Genomic DNA, 20,383 nt, shown 5'->3' on the forward strand with positions numbered 1-20,383 from the left:
ACAAATGGCATTATTTTGTTCATTTTATGGCTGAGTAGTATTCCATTGTATATATGTACTACATCTTTTTTATCCATTCATCTGTCGATGGACATATAGGTTGCTTCCATGTCTTGGCTACTGTGAATAGTGCTGCTATGAACATAGGGGTGCATGTATCTTTTTGAATTGTAGTTTTGTCTGGATATATGCCCAGGAGTGGGATTGCTGGATCATATGGTAATTCTATTTTTAGTTTTCTGAGGAACCTCCAGAGTGTTTTCCATAGTGGCTGCACCAACTTACATTCCCACCAACAGTGTAGGAGGGTTCCCTTTTCTCCACACCCTCTCCAGCATTTGTTATTTGTTGGCTATTCTGACTGGTGTGAGTTGGTACCTCATTGTAGTTTTGATTTGCATTTCTCTAATAATTAACGATGTTGAGCATCTTTTCATGTGCCTCTTGGCCATCTGTATGTACGGCCAGTGATCTTGATGTTACTATTGCAAAAAGATTTCGACTCACTGAAGGCTCAGGTGATGGTTAGCATTTTTTAGCAATAAAGTATTTTTTATTAAGGTATGTACATTGATTTTTTAGACATGTGCTTTTGTACACTTAATAGACTACAGTATAGTGTAAAAACAACTTTTATATGCACTAGGAAATCAAAAAATTCATGTGACTCAGTTTATTGCAGTAGTCTGGAACTGAACCCATAATATATTCGGGGTATGATTGTATTTTATATTTTTCCATTGGATGAAAGACAAGCCAGTTAATCTTCTGAAAAGAATTGGAGACTGGTAAATTTTGGTGTTTTTATTTCTGGCTCATTATTTTAAAAAAATTAGACATGAGTTCTCAGCCATGTGATCTTTCCACTTCCAAATTTATTACTGGTGACAGTACTCACTGAGTGCCTGTCACTGTGCACTACTGTGGTCTTTACAGCAACCCAGTGATGTGTTCAGATCGTTATCCACATTCTTAGATGAAGACAATGAGGCACAGAGGGTTTCAGACCTCAGACAAGGTCACACAGCTAGTAAATGATGAAGCCAGGATTTAACTTAACAGTCTAATACCAGCCCCAGCAGGAGGATGGCTTGTGCAGCAAGCCTTGCTGTGTGCTCAAGGACCTTCTCTCTTAGCTACAGAGCCAGGAAGCAGCTACAGCTCCATTGAGCCCTGCTTGTATGTACTTTCTGTTAGGGCATTAGAAACACAGAAGAAAGAGATCCATGAGCACTGGAGTAGTTGGGTTGGCTACTTGTAGAGCTGTACTATGACTTTCTGGGCCCTAGGCACTTCATGGGCCCCTTTCTCCATTAAAAAAAAAAAAAAATATATATATATATATATATATGTATATATATAAAAACACACACACACATATATACGTATATGTATGTGTGTGTGTGTGTGTGTAAAATTACTGTGTTGGTATAGAGATGAATATGACACCGGCTGGATTCACTATTATATATTTATTATTATTATATTCCTGTTTTTTGTGATTTTCTTTTTTTTTTTTTGGCCACACTGCCCTTGGCAGTGAAAGTGTAGAGTCCTAACCACTGGACTACCAGGGACTTTCCTGGTTTTTGTGATTTTAAAAGAAATTAAAGGGAATTCCCTGGTGATCCAATGGTTAGGACTCGGCACTTTCACTGCCGTGGCCTGGGTTCAGTACCTGGTCAGGGAACTAAGATCCTGCAAGCCTCGCATCGTGGCCAAAAAAAAAAAAAGAAAAGAAAAGAAATTAAAACCTTTTTGTGGGCCCCTAAAAGTAAAAGTACCATGGGCTCTGAGCTCTGTGCCCATTGTGCCTAGGGGACAGGTCAGCCCTGGCTTTATGATGGTTGTAGGCATTCAGTCATGCTCCAAGGTATGGGTAGAAAGAACCTGAATAAGTGGAAAGCCAAGGTTTCAATTAATGGCGTGAGCAAATGGAATTGGGAATGAAAATTGCTTAAGCAGGGCACCCCAGCTGCCCAAACTGATGAGTGCTTGTCGGGAAGAGAAGGCAACATGGAGAGCCTTGACGATTTGACCAAGGCTTCTTGCACAGGCTGAGTCAAAAAGGATAATAACAGAATTTAGCGACTTCAGTACCCAAAGCTAGTTGAGAAGGAACAGTACCATCCATGATAAAGCTTTCATCCACCCATGACAAAATGAGAAAAGTAAGCACAATGTAGTGAGTTTTTTATAAGGCTAAATTTATTCAGTTTAAAGAACTGTCCTTTTTATGTATTAAATCCTTCATGATTTGGGCTTTTAGACTTACCCTTACTTTACAATGAAGTGAAGGTGATAGCCTTAGTAAATGGTCATTTCTTTTAATGTCTTTACTTGGCAAAATTAAAAATTGACAACCCTAAATTGGCCCCCAAAATTACTTTGAATTTTCATTGGTCCACAAAATCCGAAGGTGTTGAAATCACCTTGCCATGTGGACAGGAGCCTAACTTTACTATGGCCCCAGTGCTACAGCAGCCCTATCATTTAGATTCAATATTCCCTGCCCCCATCTTACTGGGACACAGGTATCCACAGCCTCAGGTGACAATCACTTTCCTCCATGGACTGAGAAGCCCAGCCACAGTAATAGCAGTTACCTGGCTGTCTCTTTCCCCTTTGGTTCCTCGATGGTCACTGTCTTCTTTTACAGTCTCACCCTAGATGTTCCTCTTCTTTTTCCTCCCCTCCCTGTTTGGGAGGGAGTGGGGTTTCCACCACTACAGTAAAGTAGACAAGGGTAGAATTCAATTTGAAAGATACATCTGGTTCTCTAGCCTACAGGAAATTGCTTATGCCTTACTCATCTCTCTCCTCGCTGGGCTCGAGTTTACGAAGGAAGCCCAAATTATCGGCTATATTTAGGCTGGCACGCATGGTCTTTTAGAGGCACAGTAGAATGCAGTGAACCTGCTGTGGCCTTGGCCGAGAGGAGCAAACATGGGCTGATCTAACTGCACTGATGCTGCGTGAGTGGGATGAGTAGTCTTTGCAGACACACTCCAGTAGGAATGTCTAAAAGCAGAAAGGCCGGGGAGGAGGCTCTGGCAGTTCCCGAGGCATAGGTGGTGGAGACCTAAGGCTGCGTGCGGCCGAGAGGCAGAGAAGAGGTCTGCTTGCCGTGGTGACTGATGGGATGAAGGGCTGAGTGAAAAGGAGCACTAAGGATGCCTTAATGAAATAAAGGTATTGACAGCCCCTTCTGTTTAACAGCATTAACACGTGACTACAATGATCATTTTAAATCATTGCTTTTTCTGGCTCTAGTAGGTATCTGGAATAACTTTGCAGTTGATTTTGTGATCCTTAGTGAATTCATGTATACTTCTTATTACAAATTACCAAGGAATTTTAGGTACTACTTTTGAATCGTCTTATTTTAGTTGCAGGTGTTATGAACATTTCTGTTGATGCCATATGAGTAAAGAAGCTTTAATTTTTTGGTTTGTTTCTTCATAAAATTCCTCATGTCAGCAGATCACTTCCAGTTCATTTCCATTAAGCAATATATTTTGCAAAAATCTCACTTGAAATTACACTACAGCCTGAGGGTAACTCCTTAATTACCATACTGTCAATATAATAAGCACACAAATGCTATGAATTCCTAGATGGCAAATAGTAGAATGACACAGCCATGGCTCGTCAGAACCTGAGATAAAAACCCTGAGATCTGATCTTTCTTTATATTTGCTCTCAGTAGTATAACTGAATAGAACAGTTAAACAATTAACAGCCTGTCATTAAATCAGAAGTGCTGGTCTCCACCAACAAGCAGTTAGACACACCTGAGTTTAAATCTCAGCCCTATGACCCACTGACTACTTGAATGAACCCGGGTAAGCGCTGAACCTCTGAGTCTGACCAGAAAAAAATGCAGCTATTAATGCCTGCCAAGCAGCGTTGAGGTAAGAAAGTGAAGTAGCATGTCTGAGTGCCTTGTGTATGCTCACCGTTCATTTTCTAAAGAAAAACATTTCTGGACTGTTTCTGCATTCCACGGTATAAAGTCCAAGACTACCCTTGACTTCTCTAGCTGAAGTCTTTCCTTCCTTCTCTGGGTCGGGGAGGGAGTTCTGGGACAGTGTGCTTTTTCCCCCATCTCTGTCCAGTGGTTTTTCACTAGCCTCACACTCTGCTCTATTAAGTTGGTCACATTAGTTATCTCGAGTTTTAGTATCAAACATAGACCTATGTTTATTGGAGAAATAAAGCCCGTAAGTCCTTTCTTTAAGTCCATCCTTAAAAAATAAATAAGGATCTATTTTCATGTCTGTTCCCTGAAGTTTCTGATGTACCTTCAATATGTTTTATTTATTTTCCACAGATAGTGGTTCCTCAGGGAAGCACAGAAAAGAGGAAAATTATATTTTTGAGTCAAAGAGCAATCGAGGAGGAGGGGAACACCCAGCCCCAGAAGCAGGTAAACGTTTACCTTGGAAATTCATTGCAGAGTAGAAACATTTACAGAACCACATATCCGGTAGCTGAGGTGATTAGATGAATCTGCAAGAGTTCATGATAAGAACAGGGATCTATAGGTCAGAAGAACTAGTATATTCTCATCTCCTATATCATACTTCATCTTGGGACTCTTGAACTAGTATCTTCACATCTTTGGACCTCAGCTTCCTCTTCTATAAGTTGATTGGACTGTGTAATCACTACAGTCCCTTCCAGGTGTAACATTGTGTGGAACGAGTGATACTCAGGACATAGTGGTTAAGAACCAGATGCCAAGTTTCAAATCCTTCGCCCATCACTAACTCGATGACCTTGGGCAGGTTATCTTCTCTCTCTGGATCTCAATTTCCTCATTGGTCGATGAACATAATAACTATACCTGCCTCACAGAGCTGTTAGGGAGAATAAATGGGACAGTCATTATAGAGCATTTAGCATATTGCTTCGCTCATGCAATAAGCCATATAAATGATGGCTATTGTGATTGTTATTTGTGATCAACAAGGGCAGAGGTCTTAGAGTACCCAAATCTCTCTCCAAGTGCTCCAGTGACAAAGACGGAAGACAACAGGAATGGGGAAAGGGTGTAGGTGGTACAGGGGATATTTAGTAAGTGGAAGAAGAATACTGTAATTTCATAATTTTGGTTATTTTTAACTAGAAAGAAAATACTTTCAAGATAGTCCTGTAGAAAGGTAAGTTTTAATCCTGAATCTCACAAACTAATTAGTAAAAGAAAATTTAGGAGAACAAAATATGATTATTAAGCTATGGATCTAAACATTGAGAAAACTTTCTTTTTACCCTAGAAGTAGTCTTTTTAAATAATAGATGGCTAAAATAACCCAGGTATCAAGTACCTAGATGCTGCCCAGGCTGCTGGCCTGCTGGACTTAGCCTGTCCCAGGATGTTTGAATAAAAACACCCATCCCCTGTCGACATACAGAGGGTAAGGCCTGCCCCTTACCCCCATGCCCAGATGTATCCAGAGAGCCTCAGTTCTGATTGCCCGGTGCCTGTCCTAATTGTTACATATTTGAGTGTCACTCCCAGTCTTAGGAACAGAATACCCAATTCATCCCCTTAGCTGGTTTCTAAGAAAACTATCGTGATGTGTTTTAGAAGGGGTTGGGAAATTTTAAATCTCAAATTACCTAAACTAAAAACACTGAAGAAACTATGCCAACTGAGTATTTAAAAGTCAAGAATAATTTTCAGTATCCTAGCAAGTACTTTATGGGAGACTTCATCTTCTTTGTCATCAAAGCATTAATCAGGAATCAGATTTGACAGTTCAGCAACCTCATATCTGACTTTGGCAAACAGAAAATTCCCCTAGATTGTATGTGGTTTTATTGTTGCCATAGCTACCTCTGAGCCCCAGACTTGGGATTGGGGTCTTCAGCCACAGCTCCCTTCCCCTGCAGCCTAAATGCTGGTGTTTTTAACAAGTTGCATGCACTTAGAAGGGCAGCCTCTAATCATTTTCCTACCCTGAACAAGCAGAACTGGGGCTGGGTATTGGGTTCCAGTTGGTAAGAAATGGTTTGGGGTTCCCAGGGTTTCTTTGGGGGTTGACCAAAGTCTCTTTTTTTGCCCAATTCCTTTGTAACATATCCATCTTCTGTGGCTAGTACAGGAAGATGCAGGGGGAACTGGCACCCTCAGGTCCAAACTTAGCCCTTTCAAAACTTCTTTCCTCAAGGTCGCCATTAGGAAACTGGAATGTATGCGCCATCTCTAGAATCAAATTATAGACTGTAGGTTTATCACAGATTTTTATCTTTCATAATTCTCTATGGGAATACTGGCCTCACCCAAAAGTCTGTCTTGTACCAAGAGTCACTAATGCAACTTCCTCATCCCACCTTCCTGAACCCAGACTGAACTCTCAGACTGTTCCTGAGAATCTTCTTCAGGAGTTTTACCTAGGATTCCACAAATAAACCAGAGGTTGAAATGCCATTAGTATGTACTCAGCTCCAGGCCCTCTTGTCTTGGAGAGGAGGCCAGCTATACCTGGGACTGGTTTTAAGCTCAGAAAATCAAAGCTATCAGGAGTGAACTTCCTCAGTTACTTACCCCCAAATGTAAACACCTGTCGGTACCCACCCTCTCTTCTTTTCCTCCAGCACTGAAGGAAAAGGTGTCCCCTCTTTCCAAGGTCAGTATCTCCCCCTGACCTTGACGCAGCTCCTTATCTCCTCATCTGTTTCTCCATCATTTATTAACTCCCAGTTTTTATAATCTCTACTGGTTCATTCCCCTAGATGCATTCAGATCTCTAAAAACATATAAAAAACAAAACAGCATCCCTCAACCTTCAATCTCCCTGTAAATGAATTCCCAGTTGCTAAGTGCAGCGGCCTCTCCAGGCTTCACCTCACTTGACCTCTGCTTAGGATTTGATTCCGCTGACCACTTTCCTCTTGAAATAGCCTCGTCCCTCTGCCTCCAGGACTCCCTTCTCTGTTGGTTGCCGACCATTTCTCTGACCTGTCTCTTCCTGTGCTCCTTGGTTCTCCTCTTTGTCCGCCCTCTGAAATGTTGGTGCTCCCTGGGGCCTTGTCCCTGGCCCCCTTCTCCCTTCCTCTCTGGCGGTCTCACCCACTTTTTTCCCTGCAACCATCACCTTAACGCTGAAGGTCCCCACATGTTCAGGCCCAAATCATCGAAGAGCCTAGAGAAAATTCTACCTGGGTTGGCTGTCGGCATCTCAATTTGAAACTGTCGAAAAATAATCTCCCTCACCCACCCCAAGCAAGCTCCATCATACATCTAAGTCACTCGAGCAAAAATCCTAGGAACGAGATACATGGACCACTCCTTTTTATATCTGTACTTCGTATATAATTCTACCATAGTAACTGTAATACTTTATTGTATCTTTTCAGGTAAATGTCTATCTACCCAGACTTGAAGTCATTAAAAAACAATCTCATTTAACTTTTGGAGAAGTGGTATACCATAGTAGTTCTGGAACAGTACTGTCTGTCTGGGGCCATATCCTGACTCTTCCATACTGAGAGAAATCAAGTCACTTAATTCTCAATGCCTTAGTTCCCTCATTGGTAAAATGGGGATAATAAAAGTACGAACTCATATGGTGGTTGTGAGAATTAAATTACTTAATCTATAAAGCGCTCTTTATTATCTTTGATTACCAGTGTCAGGCACATGGCTGTTAATTTATGCAAAATGAATAAATAAATGAAAGAAAATGTTATGAAATCAGCTTATGCAATGGAGGTTTTTGCTCCTGTAGTTCCACCAGTTGGCAAGACCCCTGTAGCTAAAAATAGTTCCACCATATCATCTCCAAGCCTGGCCTGACTACAGAGCAGATCAGACTAAGAATAGACCCTGCTGAGCTTGATAAGAAAGACTGATCTGGGGTACACACTGTTCCTTCCAGACTCCTGAAAGGCTCTAAAAGCTGCTTCTAGTCTAGGTATCTAGGATCAATCCCACAGGGAAAAAAACCTATGAAGGAGAACTAGAGATTTTTTTCCCTCAAAGTTTTCAATAATGGTTCTACTGGCTGAGAGTAGGTTTTCTGGATTTAGGAAACAAAAATTTCTTAAAGCCCTAACCAGAGCAAGAAATCAGGAGTTAGTCCATACTTATTTTAATGGTGAATGATCATGTATGAATCCATAGATGTAAGCTATGACTGCAATGAAGATATTTCCTATGGTCACAATGTCTTTACAGTTGTCTATTTACAGAATGTCTGTTACAGTTGGATATAAGGGTAATCTGACTGCAACGTTTATACCCGCTGATGGCATATAAATTTTATAGGAACCTGGTACACAATTTGGTTTTAAGGAACTCTTGGTTTGAGACCTAGACCTGCAACTTACAAGCTATGTGCTCTTAGGCCAATTACTTAATCTTTCTGCACCTCAGTTAATCTGGAAAATGGAGGTAATATAAGTACCTACTTGAGTTGTTCAGATTAAATAAAAACAGTGCATGCACAGTGCTTATCATATAGTGGATTGTGGCTGTTATTGGTATGAACCACTGACCTACCCTGTTCATTTCCGACCTTTGCACAGGTGCAGTGCTACCCCTGGCCCTGGGTTTGGCTATCACTGCTTTGCTGCTCCTCATGGTTGCTTGTCGACTACGGCTGGTGAAACAGAAACTTAAAAAAGCTCGTCCCATTACATCTGAGGAGTCTGACTACCTCATAAATGGGATGTATCTATAATAAGTGTAATTTAAATAGCTGAGGGCAAGGACATGTTTCACTTATAATTTGTATATATTTTGGGTTCTGATATTTATAACCTCTTCTGTGTTTTGTTTTGTTTTGTTTTGAACCTCTTCTGTTTAACTAAGAAAACTACTGAAAACCCTGAAGATTCTGCAAATACTAAACCTTTGTTTTTATTTATTGATTTTCCTTGGGAAGTATGTGAAATATTTTGAAATTTAGAGAGGAGTCCATATGATTAAAGACTTTTACAAATCTAATTCTGATTTACATAAGCTGTCCCTAAAAACAGAAATTTGCAATTAGCCAAGGCAGAAAATTCAGAGTCTCTAGAGGTTCCTGAGAAAGGCAGTGTTAACTCTTTACTTTCTAGAAGCCAGCCATTGGCACTTTATACCACCCCACTTCCCTTGTCCTGTGGCCCTCCCATTTCTCACTTTAAGCTTCCAGTGTTCTCCTTTCTCTTCTCCTCTTCAAAACCTATTTCTGAGGATGGAGCTCAAGTGAGTGTACACCTTCAATGAGATGTTATCCACGGCAGGAATATCTAAGTTATAAACCTAATGAACAGGTCAATAAGGCCTAAGGAAGGTGAACATGCGTTCTTCCCAATGCCTGACATCGTGTCATGTAGGTGGCTCCTTCATTCTCCAAAAGGAGAGTGACTCAGACTTTGAATTACAAATAGCTCTAACATGGTCATGGAAGCCGAGAACCTGGCAGGTCAAAAATTTTAACAGAAACCTAGCTGAGGGAAAAATGAGCAAGGAGGATGATTAGTTCTTGTATCTGCTCAACACTGCTCGATGGTCCAGAACACAGCAGCTCATTTATATAGTCACTGGTTTTCAGCATTAGTATGTGTTGATGGAAGAAAAAAACTGCATTCAAATTGAAAAACAGAACACTGAATGGATTTCTGGGTACAGCTTTTGTAAAAATGTCACGTGTTTAAGTATCAGCGGTTCTTCCATTCAGTGGAGTGATGCAGTTTTTCCGTTATTTATTTAATGCTCTAAAATGTTATAATGTGCACACAGCTAGTGTCAGGCTTATGTACTCCCAGAGCATAAGGGAGTTTAGCACGAATTCATCTTTACAGAAAACCACCATCTAGCTTAGCATCTTTTACCTTTTAATCTGTAGGATTTTAAAGGCATATTATTTCCACCATTGCTTAATGCTGGGACTATGCACATTCTAGAAATTATTCTACTGAGAGGAATGTATAATGTGATGTTCCTATTCACATAATAGGTTTTTTGTTTTTTTTACCATAAGTGGCAAATCTTTTAAAATACTTGAAAACCCTCTAGAAAACTATTTTTAGACTGGACCTGATGTAAGTTGTTCCTTTAGCAAAGACTTAATTTGGGTCGGAGATAAACATTAACAAATGGATAGTTAGTTCTAGGAAAACAAAGAAATTGGTTATTTTTATTTCCTAAGAAACTCAAGCATGAATTTTAGAATTGAGCAAAGATTTAAATTTCTCCATAAGGAGTTTAGAGAAATGACTGTGTGAATGAACTTAAGATGTCTGTACTCTATATGTGATGCTGTGCAGTTTGTTTTTATATAGAAGGATGTCACCTATAGCCATATCCAATAAAATAAAAACTGATGAGGCATGCATCTTTCAGCACATCGTTTGTACATGAAGAAGCTAAACACAATTTAGTATTGCTATGGTGTTGAAACACTTGATAAAAGATGTCCCATATCTATGTGTACAATATTCTTTAATAAATTTTATTATATTCCTAAGCCTTTTTTACAACTTTTAATATAATCATAGCTGCTAGTACAGATGGTCCCTGACTTACGTTGCTTCGACTTACATTTTTTTTTTACTTCATGATGGTGCAAGAGTGATACATTCAGTAGAAACCATACTTGGAATTTTGAATTTGGATTTTTTCCTGGGCTAGTGATGTACTTACTGTACATCCTCTCTCGTGATGCTGGACAGTGGCAGCATAGGTCTTTTTCCCTAGAAAATATCCTTTTTACTGTTGATTTAAAACTGATACAATAGTGTTAACAGGGAAATTCTGCAGGCTTTTTGATCCATAAGGTAATTTCTAGGCAAAATCCTGACAGGATAATCACCTAAAAATTAAAATAAACAAATAATGCTGGCAAAACAAATTACTCAGTGTGATGCAGTCCTTTAAAGGGCACAGTAAAAAGTGTTCAGGGCATGGAATTCAAATACAAATGTCCTCAGCTGCCCTAGGCCCTTGGACTGCTGCCTCTTATGCTTAAGGTGCCCTCAGTATTGCCGTCACCTGCCCTTTGGCCAAAAGTGTTATTCTGTGATGCCCATCCTACTGGGACACTCCACCCAAGTGAGAATGAGTTCTTGAGACCCAGCAGCCGTAGAACTTCCTCTCACGTTAGGAAAGAAAAAGGAAAGGAAAGGAGGGAAAGGGAAGAGAAGAACAGGAAAAGGGGGAAAGAGAGAATGAGGAAGAGGGGAGGGTTTCACTGGCCCAGCACAGCACTCTGTAGGCACTAAGGCGAGGGAGCACTTCTCAGAGTCCTGGCCCCAGCAACACAAAGTCAGTTAAAAAGATAAAGCCTAAAGTGGGGAACCAACAACTACCGCTGTAGCGATGATATGAGAAGGGTTAAACAAAAGGAAATTATCAGACTTTTTTTCCTTTTCAGTACATTATAATTCATAAACACAAACTTCCTTGGGCCCCATGGGCCAGCCAGTTGTCTTCAAGCAGGATTTTTTAGTGGCACTCTATTTGGACCACCCTTTCAGTACAACAGGGACAAAATATTGTCATCTTCCTGGAAAGTGGTAGGAGAAATTGAGAGAGGAAACTGAAAGCTGATTAGAACTTGTTTGTTTTACTGAATATAGTTCTTTAAGAACACAGTAAGCTGTAGGAAATGATTTATACCCTGAAAGAATTTTACTACTTACCTAAAATAAGTTATTAGCCTTTTGAACCCATTTAGAACATTTAAAAAATAACCCATATTTGTTATTTCATTTGCAATACTAGTTTTCAATTACCATAGTCATATGAGTTATTTTAGTGCTATACCAAACTATTAGAAAATTTGTTAACGTTTAGCTGAAAATCAGAAATGGCTACCTCTCTAACGAAACAAAATTAAAGGACCTTTATCCCTTGCTGACAATCAGATGCCAAGAATACCTTCAAAGAATTCATGAGTATTATTATTTTAAAATGTTATTGTATTTTAAAATACATTGAATTTTTAAGATGCTTTAGTATAAGTAGCTTGTAGTCAATTTAAAAGTGTAATCAACTTTTTTTTTGAACAACGCAGATTTTAAAAATTAGGGCAATGGGATTTAAAATATTTGTACAATGTTAATGTATACTTTTAACCCAAATGTCATTTTTAAATACTACTTGGGAAAGGGTTGAAGCCCTCGTTAGAAAATAGAATTCTTAATTTAATTCTTAATTGAGAGCTAGACTTGGCTTTAATAAAATCAAATCTGTAAAAATCACCTTGTTTCAACAGGACCTCGCTAGACTGGAACTTTTAAAAATGTTTTTATTGTTGTCCTTCATATTATGTAAAGAAGTCCTTCTAATAAGGAAAAATGAAATGCTAAAATATTTTAGAAATTATGAATACTAAAGATTAAAGACATTTCTTCTCTCTGACCAAAACATATATTAATTCAAGAGAAAAGTTCATAGATAGAATTAAATTCATTATTTCCATCTTTACCCATTTATTGATGCTCCCCTAAAATTTATTCAACATTTTAAAAAAAAATTTTTTTTTTTTTTGCCACGCCACGCAGCATGCAGGATCTTAGTTCCCTGACCAGGGGTCAAACCCCGTGCCCCCTGCAGTGGAAGCGTGGAGTCTCAACCACTAGACCGCCAGGGAAGTCCCTAAAAATTTTAATTCAAAAAGTTTAAAGTCCAAGAGCAATGCTTGGCATAGCATTTGTCTGTACCAATCAGATGCCACTTAGTTTGTCTTATCAGATTTATAAACTGTCCCCTCAACCAGACTGCAAACTTCTTGAGAGTAAGGGCCTTTTTCTATCCCCAAGACCTAACAAAGGGACTTACATAGAGTAAAATGTTGATAATGGCTAGGAAGGATACAGACTAGTGAATATGTTGAAGAATTAATTTAAAGTCCTAAAGAATACTTGATGTTTGAAACTACCGCCCGCAAATGCAACACTAACAACAGCAAACTTGAAGCCAGCAATGAATTCACAAGTTTTGGCCACCAACTAATGCAAGTTTCCTGTGCCTGAGACCCTGCCCAAGAAGAGACACTGGTAAAAACATGCATGCATAATTTTTTAAAAGCCATTTTCAAAGAAGTAATGTTTAAGACTTTAACTTAAGATGTGGGGAGAGGTGCCTCATCCCCTCACTAAGGATCTATTTGCCAGAATCATACACACTTGCACACAGCAGAGGGAAGGGCTCTGCTGGGAGTGCTAGTTCTGCTAGCTCTAGAGCTTATATCTCTTCAAGTTCTAGAACCCTTAGAAAAACTAAGATCCTAATATAAAGGTATAAAATCACAACATTTAAGCAAGATCCCAACGTGTTACTGCCTTCTTAGAAACTCATTTTACAGTCGTTATATTAATAAATCTATTTATAGGTAATGGATGGGTTTTGGTAAATTTATCCTCAACCCTGTTCTTTCTTGACATTAAGTCAGTGCATTCATTCATTCTTTCATTCATTCAGCATTTATTGTACATCTACAAGAGGCCCTGTGTTAAGCAAAGAACAATAGTAAATGAGGTGTAGCTCTTGTCCTTGAGAAACGCAGTCACATTGCACAAATGTACAGTTAGATTAATGCTCTTAACCTGCTCGGATTTCACAAAATGGAGCATCAGAGAAACAACCTTTTCTCTGTGATCTTGGCATTGTGCACCTGGTGGACACGCGATTCTTCGATGTTCAAACACCGCCAGTGCCTTTCACTTTTAACTTTATTTGGCAAAGCAGCACTGCATCAACTGTTCAGTGACTAGGACGCAGCTTACACAGCATGTTAAATCCATACACATTATGAGCAGCAAATCAGAAACAGAAAAACAATACTGAGCTACAAGTCTCCTAGAATTTTTAAAGAGAGAAAGGAAGAACTATGTCAGTTATGTCCAATCTGAACAGCTGAGTGTTTTAAGGGACATCACCTGTCATCTTCTTAAGTTTTAATATTTACAAATGCTTAGTTTTAAGGTAACAAAGCAGCCGATTGTATCTACAACATGCTATTCTATGACACCACACCAAAAGCTTTAAAAAGGAAGCTCATCTCTATTTTCTTAGTAGCATCTAACATACAGCCAAAAACCAAGAATCTTAACTTATGAATGGTGGTGTTACCTGATGCACAAAAGCAATCTGATAAATTAACATCTGAACAGAATTAAGTGTCTAAGAAAAGAAAAACCACTCCTCAAAATCAATTCACAAACTATGTTTTCCATTTTGCAGAACCCTTTCTTTTAACATTTAAAGTAAAACGTGGGCATGTTAAAGTAATAATACACAAATTTATATTTGCATCTTTCTTCTACCAATTTGGCTTCTGTGCCTCTTTGAAGAATTACAAACCCCACAAAACCACACATTTTCATGCTGAAAATAGTGTAAGAAAGTCCAAAACAAGCTGTGATGCTGTTGATTTTCAAAAGCTTTGAGGACTGAGATGAGCAATCCACTGTAATATTATATACTGGTCAAGCTGATGTTGCTTTTACAGTTCGTCCCTGGGGGGGAAAAGGAGAGAAATATATAAGTAGGAGTTACATATTACAAAACTTGGCTTTCTAATAGTTTAGATACAACTAATAAATCAATAAAAATACACTGATCCCCAAGCATTATTAAAAACAAAAACAAAAACAAAACTGAGCAAATGATCCAAGTCAAAGCAAAAATGGAAATCAGCCATTTCAGACATCCTTTGTGCTACTCCAGAATGAAGAATGAAAACTAAAGGACCTGAATTCTTTATTTTTTAATTCAAAAGTAACTTTCTTCCTTCAAGATCAAATATTCAGAGAAATGATAACTTTTAGATCCAGGATCTTGCTAATACTATTTATTGTAAAATAATAACGAGTATTTAGAGTTCAGATAATTCTTTACAGCTACATTCACAAAATCGGACAAAAATTTAGTCTTTTGTTTAGAGTATCTGTTAGCAATTGTCGAGTGGGTCAATCTCAACCCAAACTCTTTGTGAGAAAACGCATCATCTGTAGGTATAATATACCTGTCAGCTGATTTCATAAGGCAGCTTTATCAGCTCCAAAAGAAACCATTCGCTCAGCCAGGTGCAGCACTGTACCAGCAACTGCCAGTGAGAGGAAGGAAGGAATAAAAATGCAGTCTAAAATAAATTGTATGGTATATAAATTATACCTCAATAAAGCTGTTAAAAGTGAAAAAATAAAGCTACCAGAAAAGCCTAAAGCTTCTTATTTGAGGGTAATCTGAGTAACAAAAAAACATTGTTAAAGATTCAAGTACTTTAGGGGTAAAGAAGTATGATGTTTGCAACTAAATCTCAAATGACTTAGGAAAAAATGTTACATGTATGTATATATAGAGAGAAAGAGGGAGTGAAAAGGAATGTGGAAAAATGTTAATAATCGATAACTCTGGATGAAGAGATTCAGGAGCTCTTTGTACTATTCTTGCAACTTGTCTATAATAAAATTTTTTAAGTTTTTTTAAAAGCTGTTAAAATAAATTTGAAGGGAAGGTAAATAAAGAGCTAAAATTTCCCAGGTAGGTGAATTAAGGGATTATTGGCCAGTACAGTATTTTTTATAAAATATGAATTTATAAATTGTGCAAGAAAATATTTTTAAAATGACTTCTCCCATAAGCTGTGTTTGTCATACAGCACTGGATTATCTGTTAAATGATAAGTTATCAGTTCTTGTTCCTCTTAATATATCCTTCCAAATAATTTAAGTACTGTAATTCTCATAAAACAGCTTTTACTTAAATTCATGCAAGCATTAAAGTACTTAATCTTCAAAGAGTTCACTTGCAAAGTGCTCTATTCATAAATTAAATTCACTTGTGCTTTTTAAAATATGGATTAAAGATACTATTGTTGTTTTTTAAATAATTTTACATTTTATTTACCTGTTGCAAGGCATTAAGGATTTTGTCAATAAATATCCTTATTGCCCAGCAATACAGTACATATCCTCTCCATTTAAAAATTTTTTTGAAAAGGGAAAAGGATAAAAACTCTCAACAAACTGGGTATAGAGGGAACGTACCTCAACATAATAAAGGCCACATATGACAAGCTCACAGCTAACATCATATTCAACAGTGAAAAGCTGAGAGCTTTTCCTCTAAAATCAGGAACAAGACAAGGATGCCCACTCTCGCCACTTTTATTCAACATAGTATTGGAAATCCTAGCCAGAGCAATTAGGCAAGAAAAAGAAATAAAAGGCATCAAAATCGGAAAGAAAGAGGTAAAACTGTCTCTCTTTGCAGAAGACAACTAACTAAAATTAGTTGTTTCTATATACTAATAATAAACTATCAAAAGAAAAATTAAGAAAACAATCTTATTTACAATCATATCAAAAAGAATAAAATATCTAGAAATAAATTTAACCAAAGAGGTGAAAGAGTTGTACACTGAAACCTATAGAAAGTTAATGAAAGACACTGAAGATGATACAAATAAATGTAAATATATTCCGTACTCATGGATTGGAAGAATTAATGTTGTTAAAATATCCATACCACCGAAAGCAATCTACTGATTCAATATAATCCCTATCAAAATTCCAATGACATTTTTCACAGAAATAGAACAATCCTAAAACTTGTATAGAACCACAAGAGACTCCAAATAGCCAAAGCAATCTTTAGAAAGAACAACAAGACTGGAGGCATCACACTTCCTGATTTCCAACTATATTACAAAGCTGTGGTAATCAAAACAGTATGGTATTTGGCATAAAAACAGACACAGAGACCAATGGAACAAAGAAATAAACCCATGCATATATGGTCCATTAATTAAGGAGCCAAGAATATACAATGGAGAAACAGTCTCTTCAATAAATGGTGTTGGGAAAACTGGACAGCCACATGAAAAAGAATGAAACTGGACCCCTATCTTACACCACACACAAAAAAATTAACTCAAAATGGATTAAAGACTTGGATGTAAGATCTAAACTTACTGTGGTGATCATTTTGCAATATATACATCTATCAAATCACTATGTAGTACACCTAAAACTAATACAATGCTATATGTCAATTATATCTCAATAAAACTGGAAAAGATCATATTGTTAAAAAATGTTTAATGATGTGGGACAATGTTGATGACATTTTATTAAATAAAAAGAGATTACAAAATAATGCTACCATATGATCTCAGGATTACAAAAGAGATTTATACAGATCTATGGATAAAAGAAGAAAAAATCTACAAAATGTTAATAAGAGGTTATCTCTAGATTCTGGGATTATGGGTGACTTTTATTCTTTGTATTTTTTTCCTATTTTTACAATGCATATACATTACTTTGGTAGTCAGGAACAGTATTGTTGAAAACAAATAGAAGGCAACTTATAGCACCCCCCTCCAAAAAAAAGGAAAAGAAATCAAGTTTACAGACCTGAGTTCGTAACATTTAGGGTGCCAAGAAAAACCAAAAATTTGCTGCCATGGCAAGTATAACCTTGTCACATCCTAAGACTCCAAAATCCATTAACCTTATTAATTTTTCCTAATATTTAAAATTCTACATAACCATATTTTTCTTTATCTGACTTACATGCATAGATCATTTACAATAAAAAATAGTACATCCTAAATTTCTAAAAAGGCTCTTTTAAATTGTATATATGTGCTAATATTTCATTAGATTAAGAACTGTATATATTTGTTACTTTATTGTATAATAAGTAATTATACATAATTTAATTATTAGGTTAATAACTCTAAGTTACTAACATTTAGTATTATATATTCTTTATCAAGAACAACTGAAAATATGTACTACCAGGAAATAACAATCAAAATCCATGAACATTTTCTAATTAATGGGCTTTCTGAGGTAATAAAAGCTTTGTACAATTAACTTTGTACAAAGCATTATGAGAGACATAAAAAGAATTCCAAAAGCAACAGAATATATTCCTGCCTTTAAGGATGCAAAATATATCATAATGCTGTAACATAAGTAAAGAAATTAAAAAGGGACAGTATAGAACAATATGGAACACAGGATCAGCTGGATATCCTTGGATCTAAACTGTCAATCCTAGAAATGCCAGTCAATTCATAACATTTTTTTCATGTGTACATGGCACTTTAAGAAGACATGGATAGACAAAGTACTTATGGAATGAGAACCCTGAAACATTCCTCAGTTTCACAAACCAGAGGTGGACTTATTCCTCTGACTCTTGTGGCTATTAAAAACAAAAATAAAATAAAACTTACCAGAAGATTAACAAAATGTTGATTTCTAGATACATAAAATAAATATACTTGTATAAAATAAAATACAAATTTAAAAATCATTAAGTTTACAAAGCAACTAATACAACTATTACATAGCCATAGTCTTGAACATAATACCACAGATTCTAAGTCTACAGCCTATCTCTCTGACATTCTCTCCCCTTTTATTAATCCACCAAAATTACAAGGAACAATTTTCCAAGTATAAAGGGACAAAAGTCTACATTCAAGTTTTGGGCTTTATTTGGCACTAGAATTCAGCATGCCCACTAAGTTCTCTTTTTTTTTCCATCTAGTTTCTATCACACCTTCCAAGAAAAGATTGGATCTCACTCTCACAGAGCACTCCAACTAGCTCTGGATGCCTCAATTAGAGAAGGATGGAAAGCTGGTGAGAAACAAGAGAATGTTCGTAAGAAAGCACTAGGATGAGTTCTTGAATTAATCCTGAAGAAAATCTGAAAGAACAGAAATCATCTAGCCTGGCAAGAAACTGACTAGGGAGCTTTTTACATAATTCTCATGTGAGCTGAGAAAATGTAAGCAACGCTTTTTAACCACATTCTATCCTTACCACCACTGCCTTAATTCAGGCCACCATCACTGTACCCCTGACTTGCTACGGGTACCTCCTATTTCTGACCCTAGTTTTGTCCCTTTCCAATCTACTCTCTACCCCACTGCCAGAATTATCTTTCTGAAATGGAATTCTGATTGCTTCACTGCCTGGCTTAAACAGTCACTCCCTACCACCCTCAAGGCAGAGACAACACACCACACTCTAATTGCCTATTTGTCTTGTCTTTGGATTTTTTTTGGATCCTCTGCTTGACTGTAAGTTCCATGAGAATGGTCAGTTTCAAATTCACAGCTGTATATTCCTGGCCCTAAAGCAGTGCCTACATAGTGGGCACGCACACACTTGTTGAATTAATGATGTATTAAGAAGGTCCTCACACTGAAAAATATTTAACAAATTAAACAACAGAACAAATTGCCAAAGAAAAGTATTAGATATTGCTTTTCCAAAGGCAATTTAAAATAAAGGCTTTTTTCTTTTTTTTCCTGTCTAGAACAGTTTAAGCATAGATTAGCCTGATGGGGATAGAAATAGGGCACACAAAAACTAGATGTCCTCTCAAATCTATTCCACACCTAAATTTAAAAAGAAGCAGAGGGGGACTTCCCTGGTGGTGCAGTGGTTAAGAATCCGCCTGCCAATGCAGGGGACACAGGTTTGATCCCTGGTCCGGGAAGATCCCACATGCCGCAGAACAACTAAGCCCGTGCGCCACAACTACTGAGCCTGCGCTCTAGAGCCCACGAGCCACAACTACTGAGCCCACGTGCCCCAACTACTGAAGCCCTCGTGCCTAGAGCCAGTGCACTGCAACAAGAGAAGCCACCACAATGAGAAGCTCACGCACCGCAATGAAGAGTAGCCCCTGCTCACCGCAACTGGAGAAAGCCAGCACGCAGCAACGAAGACCCAACGCCGCCAAAAATAAATTAATTAATTAGTTAATTTTAAAAAAATAAAAAGAAGCACAGGTATTTGCTGCATGGGAGGAAAGGGGAAGGAAAGAGGTGGTGAGAGCTGACTTCAGACTACATCTGGCACAGGGCCTCTTCCTCTCTGACTTCCAGTTAAGTCTGCCCCATACGATGCCCTGGCAGAGAGAAGAGGGCGGGAGGAGAGAAAACTGAGGTGATTCATAGATGTGGGAGTAGCTGCTTCCCTCTATCGCTACAGCTCCTGTCAGGGACCACACCCCACCCCCGCTTCTGCTGTCCCTGCTCTCAGTGGGTTCCAGTAAAATTGTTTCCTTACCTTTAGGTCTAGAGTGGTAATAGCTTCCTACTATCACCCTGGGAACCCCTGGTCCCTGGGTATGTCACATTCTTTACTGGTTCCCATAACCTTTCCCATATTTCTTTGAATAGTCCCTTCATTAAAATCACTTCAAAATCCTAGCTGAGCACACTTTCTGTTTCCTGCCTGTGACCTTGACTGATAGTTTATGAACACAAACAGAAATAGCAGATTAATGGTCTCTTAAGATTTTAAGTTAACCGTTGATGTTTTACCCTTTCAAACATCCTATTTTCTAGTGATTTCTTTCAGTACAAATTTTTTTTTTAATGTGGCAGTTGTTTTTTTCCAATTTCGT

General features: G+C 37.8%; 2 protein-coding genes across 5 annotated transcripts in view; one reads left to right on the top strand and one right to left on the bottom strand.

Moving 5' to 3' along the window:
• The window catches only part of LRP11 (LDL receptor related protein 11), a 52,298-nt gene extending 33,100 nt beyond the window's left edge, over positions 1-19,198 (top strand). The window contains exons 6-7 of one of the 3 annotated variants that reach the window (XM_061207614.1): positions 4,334-4,429; positions 8,536-10,273. In XM_061207614.1, coding sequence (XP_061063597.1) covers positions 4,334-4,429; positions 8,536-8,690 — 251 coding nt within the window. In that variant the 3' untranslated portion in view covers positions 8,691-10,273. Of the gene's footprint in view, positions 1-4,333; positions 4,430-7,365; positions 7,432-8,535; positions 10,274-18,508 lie in introns of those variants that run through there. The other 2 variants (XM_061207615.1, XM_061207616.1) reach the window with 2 other exon arrangements.
• PCMT1 (protein-L-isoaspartate (D-aspartate) O-methyltransferase) overlaps positions 13,413-20,383 on the bottom strand; it is a 47,466-nt gene continuing 40,495 nt past the window's right edge. For both annotated transcript variants that reach the window (XM_061207618.1, XM_061207619.1), the window contains exon 8: positions 13,413-14,457. In XM_061207618.1, coding sequence (XP_061063601.1) covers positions 14,445-14,457 — 13 coding nt within the window. In that variant the 3' untranslated portion in view covers positions 13,413-14,444. The remainder of the gene's footprint in view (positions 14,458-20,383) is intronic.

This window comes from Eubalaena glacialis, chromosome 12 (genome assembly GCF_028564815.1).
Source record: "Eubalaena glacialis isolate mEubGla1 chromosome 12, mEubGla1.1.hap2.+ XY, whole genome shotgun sequence".
Taxonomy (NCBI): Eukaryota; Metazoa; Chordata; class Mammalia; order Artiodactyla; family Balaenidae; genus Eubalaena; species Eubalaena glacialis.